Below are 13,393 nucleotides of genomic sequence, written 5' to 3'. Positions count from 1 at the left end.
GGTGACACTTTTAATTTTTTTTTTAAAAAAAGCACGCTGCTTGGCTTGGCTTGATTACTGAGCTCATTGTTCCTCGTTTCCTTAATAACATTTTCAATCCAACGAAATGCTGCAGCGCGCCTGGTGCCGCGAGGGGCTTTCATAGAGTGGTCGTGGCCTCAACAACTCCAAATTGGAGAGAGACGGAGTTTGTTCCGGCGGCGCTCCGAACCCCTTCCCTTCCGGAGCGCCGTCTCGCCAGTCGTCTCCCCCGGGCTGGACGCTGCCTGGCTGCCCGTTGTGTGGGGTAGCCGAGGGTGAAAATCGACTCGAGCGTCGCAGCGACCCAGACCAGTCAGGGGCCTTGTTCCCTCACCCACTAAACCGGATCGCAGGAGCGGGGTGTCTCATTCGTTGTTTCAACACCGGCAGTGGCCACCGGTGGCAAAGCATCAAAGCCGATTGACTTTTGCTTCGCACACTCGCGACCACTAGCTGCAAAGAACCGCCCCGGCCTCGTGCAGCTGCACTCGGGTCGATCAAGTGCCCGCCTCCAGGACGCGGGCTTACACGTCGAGGACCGCGACGGCGACACGCGCGTCATATGGCGGGTGGAACTTTGCTGCGCGGTGGCAGGCTGATTCCAAACACTGCGTTCGACGCGCTGTCTCTCTCGCATCCCCGGGGCGTTCCGGCAGGGTGCGAGAGAGACAGACCGAGCGAGAGCGGCGTTCGGAAGCAATCAATGCACGCTGCGCCAGCGCGCCAGCACAGCACCCTCTTGCCGCCAACGGCTTGCTCACTGCCTGCTCATATCCCCCGCCGTTCTTGCCTGAGCACTCGCAGCTCGCACCCTCTCACACACCGCTGTGCCGGCTTGTTACGGTGGGCCGCCGCGCCGCGGCGTGGCATAGCGGAGCAGCCGAGCGATGCGGCACGCGAGTCCACGTCGCTGAATTTCGCTCGCGGGATTCTCTCGGTGGAAAAAAGCACGACAGCAATTTGGCCGCCCACGCTCCGCTGCGCTCGCTGAGCGGTTCGCGGGAACGGCGCCGCCGCAACGCAGAGGCATGACACATTCTTGTTGTCGCAGCGCGTGTTTTCGGGGAGGACGTGTGTGGCACACTGTGTGCGGCGGGCGTCATGGGGACGGTTTAGAGAAAGAGGCTGGGGAAAGGAGTGCCAATTATCGGAAAGGGAATGCCGCGGCCGACTCTGCAGGACCGCGGCCAGCTCGGCCTGCTCGGCGGCGCCGTCGGCGGCCTCGTTACTCATCCCCCGCCAGATTGGATTGTTTTCGGAGCGACTCGCCGCGAATCGCAATAAGCCGCGGCCCGGCTAAACACCAAAGGATCGCTCTGTCTCTCTCGCTCCGCAGCGCAGACAAGGCAATCATCGGGCCATTCAATATTCCGGACGGGCCGCCGCCACACTGCTTGCTACACTTGTTGGGGGGGGAGCAGAATAATTGGGGGTGGGGACGGAAGGAAGCAGTTGTAGCGGCGCAGCGGCGTCAGCAGCGCGGCGGTGCAACCCAAGGCGGCCTTCACGGAAGAGGTAACGAGCCGAGGCCTGAGGGGGGGGGGGTGCCGTCTGCCCGCTTGCAGGCAATCGTTGTCAGCATTGCCCGGCCTCTGCCCGGCCTCGCCCCGCCTCGTCCTGCGCAGCCAATCCGGCGGTGCTTGCCCGCAGTGGTTTGTCGACGTGCGCTCTCTCTTCCCCCTCCAAACGGACGCTCGTCCCGGTCAGGAGCGGAGGCTACACTAATCGGACCTCCATCGTCACCCCTGCTGCGGTTTCTCACTGTCAAAGTGGCATGCGTCACTGCTGGCCCTCCACCTCCGCCTCGCGAGCCGTCAAGTCGAGCCAGAGGCACTTCGGGGACTTCTTGGCGTCCGCGGCGGTCGTGGCGCCACGCCCCGCGCGCCACGCATTCGCCACGTGGAACGAGTGTGGCGCGGCCAGGCATGGCGACCAAATCGGCAGCCAGACTCAGCAGCGGACCCAGAAAGGGCTTGAGACGGGGAGGAGCAATGATTGCCAAACTTGGCCGGGTCAAAGGATGGCTTTTGAAGTCTTGCGGGTGGCGCTCTCAGGGCACAGGGCCCCTAACCACGCGGATCCACGTTAGGAGCGGGACGGAGTTTTCGCAACTAAAAGGTTACTGCTAGGCAGGTAGCAAAGCTATTGCCAGGTCTGCTTTTTTTCTGTGACGCCCGGTGACGAGTTTCATTTCGACGAATTAGGCACTCGACAAGCGTGCCCACCCCCCTCCTCCTTTCGTAAATTATCCCGTCCTGGACCTCCCTGGTGGACGGCACTTTTAATAGCGTCGAGGAGGCAGAGCGGGGAAGACTGGAGTTTCGCCCATCCGACTTCCGATCTCGATCAGAACGTCGCGGAGAGTCCAGACTCCAGACACCGCGGCCGTTCGGAACTATGGACCTGTCGCTTGCCGACGCCGCGGCACTCTAACTTCCGTCCAGTGGCCGAAGCATGAGTCGCAAGGAGTGGGAAGGGGGAGAGTGAAGGAAAGAAGGAGGTGAAGGAGGAGAAAGGGGGAGAAAAACGGAGGGAAAGAGAAAAATGATGGCAGACATTGGTGGCCGCAGGGCGGACGGGGGACCTCCCCCTGCTGCCGTTAGCCGAGCGGAGAGAAAGACGAAAAAAGGTAAACTGAATTATGGAGGTGAAAAAGCAACCTGCGTCTCGGCGCGGGTATTATTTGCCCCTGGTTTTTTTGTGGGGGGAAGGGGTGTCTGGCGCTTCAACTAAACGAAAAGACCGGAAAACCGTCGACTTCCCCCTCCGCTTTGTCCTCCCTGGCGAGATTTTGTGCCGCGCCGCGTTAAAGTGGTGCGGCTAAGCGTTTGGCGGCCGGGGAAGGTATCAAATTTCTTGCCTGTGCTTTTGCCGCCTCTGTTTCTGCCGCCACGGCCTCGTCTCTTTGCAGTGCTGGGAGCCTCGACGGGACCAGAGGGCCGCGCGGGCAGCATGCCGGGGATCAGTGTCCATGTGTCCATCGGCTATCGGCCCGGCGGCCCAGTGGCACGGTCCATTGGGCGGCGAGTGTTGGCTTCGCATGCTTGGCACAAAGATAGCCGGGGATAACGATGCCGCCCAACGGCTGAGCAGCGCATATTTTCGGGGTCCGAAAGAGATCGTGACCACCAACGTGCTGGGCTCGTTGTTTTTGTGCTTGTGGTGCTCGAGGTCCTCGTCGTCGACGGGAAGGTCGTGGTCGTCGGGGAGGTCGTGGTCGTCGGGAAGGTCGTGGTCGTCGGGGAGGTCGTGGTCGTCGGGGAGGTCGTGGTCGTCGGGGAGGTCGTGGTCGTCGGGGAGGTCGTGGTCGTCGGGGAGGTCGTGGTCGTCGGGGAGGTCGACGTCGGGGCGAGGAGGTCACCGTCGTCGCTTTAGTGTCACCGCCTCGCATTCAACTCAAGTTTGCACAGGACGGTCGCTTCTAAGCACTACTGCTGCACGTTTTACGGCGGCACTTACCTTTAGTGCCTGCGGATGCTGTTGTTTTGTTTCTGGCCGTTGTTGTTTTGTTTTTTGCTCTGTTCCATGCAGGTGACACGCGGGGTGCCGGCCGTTACGCCGCCTTGTTTCGTATTCTCTGTGAACTACCGAGTGATATTGCCCGCCCGAGCGCGGCGGCGAGTATAAGGAAGACTTGGCGCAGCGCGGCGCGGCTTGGGACGGGGGCCACACCACCCATGTTATTTAATGCCCCTTTTTCGGATATGTATCTATGCTTGGCGCGCGGATTCCCGTCCAAGGCTCGCCTGCCAGGGGCACCACGTTTTCCTGCTGCACTCTCGTCGCCGCGTCTCTCTCGCTCTCACTGGCCGCTACGTTGGCGAACGAGAGAGACAGATCTATCGTAGCAGTGGCGTTCGACCCACTGCTCCCCCCGGTATGCTCCCCGCAGCGCAAAGAGGTGCCTCTGGCCGTACTGGCGCTGTGGCTGTGGTCTGGCGGCATGTTCTCGGGGTTCGGTCACTTACACACGTAGCCCTTCAGGCGACAGCTACCCCTCCCCTCCCCCCCTCCGGCTGGACCTTAGGCCTGGACGGGACACTTTCCCCTCCGACGCGGCGACCCTGGCCATGGCACGCCCCAGCGGCCGGCCGGTCGGCCCCGAGCCCCAGCGCGGTGTGGGGTGTCCGTCGTCTAAGTGGGTCGTATCTCCTCCTCCCTCTCCTCTGCTCGCCCACGCATGATCATTGTCCATCGACAGAAGTACTGCGTAGTCAAAAACCGCAGGCCTTTTACTGCTGACTGTATAAACAAGATGGACGAGAGTAATGGGCGCCCTGCTTTGGCGGAGCAGGAAAACGCGCTGCGCTTCGCGTGCAGTGCGGAAGAGTCCAGGCCGCTGGGGACGGAACGACACCGGCCGTCAAATTAGCGGCTCAACGGTGGCGACACTTTGCTGACGCGGCAACTCGTGGCACGGGCGCTGGTCGGGCCGCCCTAACAGTCGTGTGGCTCCGAGTTTGATCTCGTCAGGGCTCCCTTCGGGCTGGCCGGACGGGTATTTGTGTTTTGCCATCGAGCAGCCCTAACTTTTAGCCGAGGCGGACTTTCGGAACGACCGGCTCGCGGGGGTTAATCGGGTTATCGAAAAGAGATGATTGAAATGAAATTTTGAGAAAGGGCGCTGGGTATCATGGGAGCTGCTGTTGGAACTCTGTCTCCTAGCCACCCAAGAACGATTACGGTCGCGGCACCAGGGTTTTCCCCTTAAACGGTTCTTTGCAGTGCAGGGCCATTGGTGGCGGGAAGCGGCCAGGCTGTGAAGGTACAGCGCCGTATCGCCTGGGAAGGACGTAAAATGAAATGTGCCTTGAAAGCGCTCTGCCGATACGTCGGTGTGGTCTGCTGGGCTCAGGGAACACGCCACACCCTCGGACGCCTTCTCTCTCGCACCGCGGTGGTGCCCGCTAAAGGTGCGAGTGAGACAGCGCGAGGAAAGCACCGTTCGAGCCCAGCTGCTGCCCCCCGGGACAGCGCTCCGTCATCCTGCCTTCAGGGCATTCAGCCTGCGGTCCGCACGGTAGGCCATCCCGCCACGGCTGTGTAGCGCGTGGCCTACCCCGTGCGTCGCAGGCGCTCGTCGCCGGCAGACACACCGCAAACCTTCCCCAAAAGAGTGGTTCTAGGTGAGGAGAGGGGGTAGACAGGGTCCGCTGGCGCCTCCCAGCCCACAGGCCAAACCTGCACCCGCTGGGCGATCAGCATGGGGCCTATTCCTGACAATTTTTCTCTCTTTTTTTTCGTCCATTTTTTTCATTACCTCCCAATCTCGGCTGGCTGGCGGTCTCGCGCGGTCTGGGCCTGGGGGTTCTTGCGTGGAATGGGTGATTATTGTCGGCCATCGGGCCGAGTGTTCCGTTCGGTGCCATTACAGGGAACTGCCCCGCAGGCTGATGCCGGCCACCGCTTTCGTCACTCCCTCTCCCTCGCACACGTGGGGGCTGCCCGCACGGCCGCGAGAGAGACAGAGATCGAAGGTGGCCTCGTGCGGGGCCCGGCTCGAGAGGTTGGGGGCGGGGCCGCGTCGCGTCGTTAGCGGGTCGTTGTTTTGCCTCGTCGTCGTGGGAGCCGCAGCGACCGTTCACCGCGGGGCGGGGCGGGGCTCTCGCCTGGAACAGCCCCGGACCCGGTTTCTGTTTATCGGAATCCAGCGCAGCCACTCCACTCTCGTTTTGAACGGAAAATGCCTTTTTCCTCTGGAAAATATTAAACAACTCGCAGTTTACGCGGAATCCGCCCTGCGTGCGGGCGGTGCGGGCGACGGGCGCAGAGTCAGCCTCGAGGGCTTGATGGACTGGTGCGCGCCCATGCGGGGCTTGCTTCTCCGTGATTGCAGGGCCCGGCATGCTGACGAGGGTGACGCGCGGGCCGCCGTGGCGCCGGGGCCGTGCAAGACCATCTCCAAGGAGAGGCAGCACGGCACACAGTGGGCCAGGGCGGCCAAAACTCTAAGCGTTTTAAGCTCCAGAGTCACAAATGGACTCGACCCGAACGTGTGATCCCACTAATGGATTCCTCGTTCGAAGAGCAATCCATTGGAAGGGTGACACGTTCCGTTCGAGTCCCATTCAGCGACTCTGGAGCTCAAAACGCGTCCAGAGATTTGGCCGCCTTCAACGGTCTTCTGGCCCACTGTGCGGCGGGGCCTCATCGCCGCGACCACGCCTATCTCACAGCACGGCGCTTCCTAGAAAACTCTTGGCGCCTCCTCAAAGGGTTATCTTCTTCTCTTTGAAGTGTCGGAAGAACGCGGCGCGCCGCCAGGGCCGCGGAGCGCCAAGGCAGGAATTCGGCTTTCCACTGCGCGGCGTGCCGTGGCCGTGCCGTGGCCGTGCCATGCCGGCTTTGCGTAGGTGGCGATCGAGGGTGTGCCGAGCCTGGCGAGCTAACCCGCCTGCCTGGATTTACATAATGCTGCCGGTCGGCGTGTAATTAATCAGGTTAGCAAGGCGCGGCTGGCACGCTGCCTTTGTCGCGACATCCCCCCCCCCCCCCTCCACTCCCCTCCCAGCCTCGGGCAGAAGGCCGAGGGCACGGCAAGGAACAACTAGCGCTGGAAGGGCTGGAAGTGCCGGGACCCCCAATAAGAGATTATCCGACGATGCGAAATTCCGTAGGAAGGGGGCGGGCTGTAGGCGGTCGCTCTGCCACCGGAGAGTTCCACCCTGTCAAGCCTCAGTTGCTGCTGGCCCCTTGTTCTCCGCTTCTTCCTCCTGGGTCGACAGTGATGGACGATTTGTTGCGGTGTCCGCGGGGAAGTCTCGGCGTCCAGTGACAGCCGTGACGCCCAGTTTGGCGTTTAGCGGGGGCAGCTTGACGCCCCAGTGCCCCAGACTCACCCTGGTGGTGCCCCGGCCCCGGCGGAGAAGAGGAGTCCTGGGCTCCTCGGCGACAGACTGCGAACACAAAGGCGGCGGAGCGGCTAGCGGACGCTGGGCGGGTGGGCGGGGCGGGCTGCTTGCTGCTTGTTTCGTATTCAAACGGAGCAGTGCCCCTCTGTGATCGGAGGGAGGGGGTGGGGGAGGGCCGGACTAGCGCGCTAGCGCGGTGGCTGAGGACGGCCATCCGTTCCGCTCCGTTCCCCTGGCGGTCCTGGTGGCGCTTGCAGCAGCTGGCCCGCCACGCTCCGCCGCACCTCGCCACGCCCCAGCGCCCCGCCCCCACCACGCCCCGCCACGCCCTTTCAGGGCCAAGGGCAAGGTACAGCTGGGCGACCCCGTCCCCATGGGTCGTTTGTCGTCGCCGCGTCCACTTGCCCGGCTTGTGGTCGGCCGCTCTGCTGCGCCACTCCTCTCCTCTCCCTCGTGCTCGGGCGTGACGATGGCGTGGCGTCTCCAACCAGTCCGTGGCCGAATTCGGGACGCGCGCTCTGGGTGCGTGCTCACCTGTGACTCAAGGGACGCCGAAAATGAGTGCTTTAACCACGGGGTTGCACCCACACCACCTCGACACGACCGCGATTAGCCCAGCTGTGCTGCTCTCCAAGTAAACCGGAGGGTGCGCGCGCGTGTGTGTGTGTGTGTGTGTGTGTGTGCGCGCGCGCGAGTAACTCGGCAAACTGGCCTGCTCCCAATCAACAGGTTTACACTGCACGGGATTGCCCCTTGGCCCGCGGCCTGGATGCGGCGTCTGGTTTACGAGCGTGCCTCCTCTCCGCGCTACTGTACTCGCTGACGGCGACACTGACTGGGTGGGCGTCTTTCACCCTCCGCTCCCGTTTACTTGCCGAGAATTATTTGAATGCAACAGACACTATGTTGCATCGGGGAGCGTCAACTCTCTGGACTGGAAAAGTTCTCCGTACCTTCGCACGCCCGGGCTTTTTCATCAAGCCTTGCAACAATGACTGAAACAAAGTGGTAGCAGTGGAGTGGCAGGGGCGGCACATGTGGAGTGGATGGCTGTCTATTTTGCCTCTCGTCGGAGCGGCAATGGGATTCATTGTTCCGTGTCTCTTCCTCTCTCCTCTTTTTCGGCCCGCGACTCGCGTAATTTCACTCTCGACAGCTGCCGTTGTTGATGACTTCCCCCGGGAGCGCTGGCGCGCCATGCCGGCGGGGGAGGGGAGGGGCAGGCTGCACCCTCGCCCCCTCGCAAACAACGGCTCAGCAGCCCGCGCCGTCCGCGCCGTCCGAGCAGTGTGGCCGTCATCTCTCTCACTCCTTGCCTCCTAGGCCAGTGGTTCTCAACCTTAGGGTCGCGACCCCAAGTGGGGTCGCGACAAAATTTTAAGGGGTCGCGGCGAGGTAGCTGGGGTCGTGTTTTGGGCCGATTTTAAGCAGCCACTGCGTCTGATCCGAGGCGGGCATTTTGCTCCCTCAACCGGCAATTGGTCTTTGAACCTTCCTTTCGCATGCCTTTGTTACGGAGTGTGATTATCAGTCTTAGTTTGGGAGCAGTATTGTCTCAAAGTTTACCAAAACGGTCAGAAATGTCTTTGAAAAATCGTGTTTTGGGCCTATTTTAAGCAGCCACTGCGTCTGACCCGAGGCGGTATTTCATCCTCCTTCAACGGGCAATTGGTCTTTGGACCTTCTTTTAGCATGCCTTTGTTACGGAGTGTGATTATCAGTCTTAGTTTGGGAGCAGTATTGTCTCAAAGTTGGCCGAAACGCTCAGTAATGTCTTTGAAAAATCGTTGTGCCTGTTTTGGTCAACTTTGAGACAATACTGCTCCCAAACTAAGACTGATAATCGCATTCCGTAACAGGGGCATGCTAAAGGAAGGTCCAAAGAACAATTGCCCGTTGAGGGAGCAAAATGCCCGCCTCGGATCAGACGCAGTGGCTGCTTAAAATCGACCCAAAACATGATTTTTTAAAGACATTTCTGAGCGTTTTGGCCAACTTTGAGACAATACTGCTCCCAAACTAAGACTGATAATCGCACTCCGTAACAGAGGCATGCTAAAGGAAGGTCCAAAGACCAATTGCCCGTTGAGGGAGCAAAATGCCCGCCTCGGATCAGACGCAGTGGCATGCTAAAGGAGGGGTCCCGTGGGGTCACGAAACTTTTCCTGGGGTCGCGGAAATTTTTGGCTACAAATTTGGGGTCGCGAGTCGAGAAAGGTTGAGAAACGCTGTCCTAGGCGTCCCGTGGGTGCGAGAGAGAGGGCGTCCCACACAATCAGTCTGCTACCAAGCCTTCCGGTCGATGCTTTGCCAGAACGTGTCACCCGGCTGCAGCCGGCTGCTGTGGTGTCGCACTATTGGTCCAGCTCGGTTGGTCAGTGCTGCGCTCACTCACGTGGAGCCCCTCTGGCTGTGCCTGGCTGTGCTCACACGTCGGAGGACCTGCGTCCTTCGAGTCACTCCAAAGGCCCGCTGTGATGCTGGGGCTGGGGTCCAGATGGCAGACAGTCCCGAGCAATTTCCCAGGCAAGGGTTTCACAACGTGAGCCTCTGGAGTGTGTCTCCTCTGAAATTATGGAACCCACAGCCTTGCCACGTCGGGCCGGGCTAGGCTGAAAACGACACGAGAACTTTAGCCCGTCAATATTATTCAAGACAACCTATTCGTGTTATTGTCGGTATCGAGTTTTGAGTTTTGTTGATACAAACAACATTACTCGACTGGCGGCCGCACGAAACCGGTGTGGAGCTCAATCAACAGGGCAGCGAATCGCATCCGGCGTGCCGCGGGCCCCCGGGCCCCCGGGCCCCAGCCGGGCCCCAGTCAGGCCCCGGGAAACAGAAAAACAGAGCTGAGTTGGATCCCTGAAGCCGGAGGAGCCGGAGCTTGTTGATCCCTTCGTTTGGCGCGAATGCCGGGCCTCCGCTCTCGCCGCTCCATCCCCTGGGCCCGCGGGGCACAGCGGCCGACCCGAGTCATGATTTCTTGAGCCTACACTTGAGACGACTGCGAAAATTCATTTGACGGATTTTCGGGGATCTAACGAAGGGAAATGCTCCGCCCCCAACAGATTATTTCCTCTGGGAAAACATTGAAGTTTCCTCGATTAAACTCTTCCTCTCTCCATTTTGTTACCCACAGCTACGCGGTGCAAATTTGACTTCTCATTAAAACGAAGCAGCTGGAAAGCCGACGAAGCTTTGAAACCATTCGGGACGCACTTGCCCGAGGACCTCCGGTTTCCCAGAATAGTAAGTGTGCTCAGCTAAGTGGCACCCAGGCATTAATTGTTTTTCCCTTGTGTGCTTGCAGGCGGTGTCCGACCTGCTGCTCGGCGTCTTCTGCATGCCCTTCACCCTGTTGGGACAGCTGCTCAAGAACTTCGTGTTCGGCGCCGCCATGTGCAAGCTAATCCCCTATTTTCAAGGTGAGGAACCGGGCCGCAGAACCGGGGCAGGACTTAGGCACAGTCACCGCGCCGCTTCACACTCCACCCCCCACCTCGAGTTGGCAGCGACGACAAGAAGGGGACGCAGGGGCCGGGCCTCGCAGACGTTTTCATCAAAGTGATCCCGGAGGGACCGAGAAAAAATAATGCAGAAACTCTGGAAACCGTCTGCTGACATTGGCTGCGGCCAGATGCTCAATTCTGGCATTTGCCAGCCATTTCCGGCGGCGCGCCGTAAAAACAGGCATTGCCGCTGCGGCCGACAGCTTTTGAAGTTCCGCAATGCAAGCTGCCATGTGCTGCTAGTGGCATGTCCATTTTCACTGCGGTGGCTGCGACCAAGCTGCAGCGCACCGCCTCCCTGCACACGTTTCCATTCGATACTGTCCGTTCCATTATGGTGCTACCATGCTGTGCGTTGCCTGCGAATATTAATTCTGGACTAGGAATGAATGGGAGAGTCAACTTAGAGGCAGGTCAACTGATTCACCTCGCAATGGCTGAAAGGCTTCGTTTGCTCCTATCGAACCGTGCACCCGTTGGTGGGCAGCGTGGGCCCCGTCGCGTTAATGCCTTCACTTCAGTAAGTTGGAACCCCCTGCCCAGGCAGCCCACCCTCGGCCGGCCCGGCCGCAGGCATGGCGCAGGTGCCATCACTTTCCACTACCCGACTAAATCAGCCCTCGGCGACTCGTGTGTCCGTCCGTCGGTCCTTGTCCTCCCAACCACTGAATGTCCAGACGACAGCCAGTGCCCGCGCCACCGGGACGTAACGCGACTCACACCATCGAGCGGCCCAAATTCAGGGCAGCGCCACTTTGGCAGCAAACGTGAGGGAAATGGGCGATGATCGACGTCCATTGTGCATCGATTCCGCGTCGCTTTCGGTTTTCTGGCGTGACGACGGCCAGAACTGCCAGCACACTGATTCCGCGATTCCTTATCATCGTTCTGTCGCTCTTGCGCCTGCAGGACGCCTTGAAAGCGTGAGAGAGACACTGCGACGACCATCGGAATCGGTGAGCAGGGCAGGCGTCTGGCGGCACGGACCACGCCATGCAGAGCATCGCAAACTCTGGAGCGTTCCGGGACGCGGGCGGCGAGGTGTAGTTAGCGCATTGTCTCACCGTTTCCGGTTTCCACAGAAGAGTTAAGTTAATCCCCTTTACGAAAGTTGCCCGTCCTCGGCCATTATGCCGAAACTTCATCGCGCGGCCCTGTAGCCGCTTCGCCTGAAGCGAGGTTCTCGCTCTCGGCCGAGGATTGGTGCGGTAGGTGCGGTCATCGTCTAGACAAAGCCGATTTTGCTCAAGTTGTTTTCTTCTTTTTTGCCATTTAGGAAGCGCCGTTTTTCAACGTTCTTTTCTGTATTTTTTTCTGAAAGTACTGAGGCCCGCTTTTCAAGTGAAGGAAACTGGACGCTTTGCCTCGCCCCGCGTCGCTCTGCCTCGCTCTGCCTGCCGGAATATAGTGCCTCGCAGTAGCGGGCTTGTTGGGGGGTCGTCTCTCTTTTACAGCCGGCATCCGGGCCGCGGCCCATTTTGCCAAGCCTAAAACGGAACGCCCGCAGCTCGACATCGACACTCTTAAAGCAGTGCCGACAGAGGGATGAAATTGAAGAAAACAAAATAAAATTGTATCTGCAAAAATATTAGCATAGCAAACGGGCCCTTTCAAGGACAGAAATCCTACTATGAATATATTAAGTGCTCAGAAGTATGTGACTTTTAGCTGGGTGGGTTCGAGCGTGCAAAATCTGTCGGGCCCGATGGAGTGAAGGGTGAACAAACAAAGACTAATAGCCCCCAGCCAGTCTGGGCAGTCGCACAAGGACACGCGGATTAAGCTGTGTGTGTGTGAAGGCGGCGGCGCTCAATAAAATTGGCCCTTACAAAAAAAGAAAATTGCCGGGGGTCGTTTTACTTCAAGGGCAGCGAGCCCCAAGGTCTCAGAGACAACTAATTTCTACAAAAATATTGGCGGTGCCTCGGGCCACGCCTTTGCTCTCACGCGCGGCGCCTTTGATTTTACCGTCTCCGGCAGAACGTCCGCCCGCCTCCGCCCGTCGACCGATGTGCGGGGCGAGTGGCAGCGGGTTCGAAGACGTAGTGGGTAGTGCGCGGGCGGAGCGCGACCCCCGAAGTGGTGGGGACGAGTGCCGCGGTGGGCTGGCGGTGGGCTGGCCGGTGGGCCGGCCGATGGCGGGTCAAGTGCGCGGCCGCAACTCGGAGTGGTGCCTCCGCGCCGCCCTGCCGGCCGAGTTGGGAAAGAGGCGCGGGCAGTGCTGGAGGGGCTGGAAGAGCGCTGCTCAGCTCTAGAAGCACCCCAGAGGCCTCTGGTTCATGCCACTTCCAGACCCACTTACAGCACCCGGTGTCAAGTCTAATGAACACTTTCGCGGAAGCACACCACTGACCGCGCACGCGCCGCACGCGCAAGACCTCGAGGACAATCAGGAACGATTTTCAGCCCACGCGGTGGCGGGGGTCTCAGGTTTCAGGGGAGAGTGGTGGGTGTGTGACGTGGCGGTTGAGAAAGGCGGAAGGCTCGGTGCCTGTCCGCTCGCACAAAGAGAACAACGCTGGCATGCAACAAAAAGCTGTGGGTGGGATGGGGGATGGGCCGAGGGATGTCCTCCCAGGTGCCCCGGCGTGCCCCGGTCGCTCTGTAGGGCAGTGGGGCCCTGCAGTGGGGTCCTGGTGCCAGGAAAAGGGCCAAGGCGACGGGGCAGGCGTTCGTTTTGGTCGTCCCCGGAGGGCCGGCCCTGACCACCCAGCGCCGCACCGAGCGCGGCCTGCTCCAAGCGTCTCCCTCCCCTCCCCTATGCTCGTGAAGGGGCCCCTGGCGGCCCCTGGTGCCTCAGAACGGATATTGCCGCCTGGACCAAGCGGGACCGCGCAGAACCACACCGATGCAAGGTCTGGAGTCCAGCCACTGGAGTCCAGCCGATGGAGTCCAGCCACTGGAGCGGGGTGCCACAATGGCCGGGTCGACCGCTTCATAATTGGCTGGGCCCGGCGCTGGGTCTGGGGCTCGCGTCCTCCATGTATCGACTTCTTTGGTCCTACACTG

General features: G+C 60.4%; 1 protein-coding gene across 1 annotated transcript in view; it reads left to right on the top strand.

Annotated features, from left to right (window-relative positions):
- Positions 1-13,393, top strand: part of LOC117643339 (cholecystokinin receptor type A-like) — a 70,554-nt gene that overhangs the window by 19,569 nt on the left and 37,592 nt on the right. Inside the window, exon 2 of the mRNA XM_034382187.1 lies at positions 10,186-10,300. Within this exon, the coding sequence (XP_034238078.1) occupies positions 10,186-10,300 (115 nt within the window). The remainder of the gene's footprint in view (positions 1-10,185; positions 10,301-13,393) is intronic.

Source organism: Thrips palmi, unplaced genomic scaffold, assembly GCF_012932325.1.
Source record: "Thrips palmi isolate BJ-2018 unplaced genomic scaffold, TpBJ-2018v1 HiC_scaffold_1, whole genome shotgun sequence".
In the NCBI taxonomy this organism is placed as follows: domain Eukaryota; kingdom Metazoa; phylum Arthropoda; class Insecta; order Thysanoptera; family Thripidae; genus Thrips; species Thrips palmi.
Note: the sequence above shows the minus strand (reverse complement) of the source record. Positions and strands in the feature narration are given on the sequence as shown.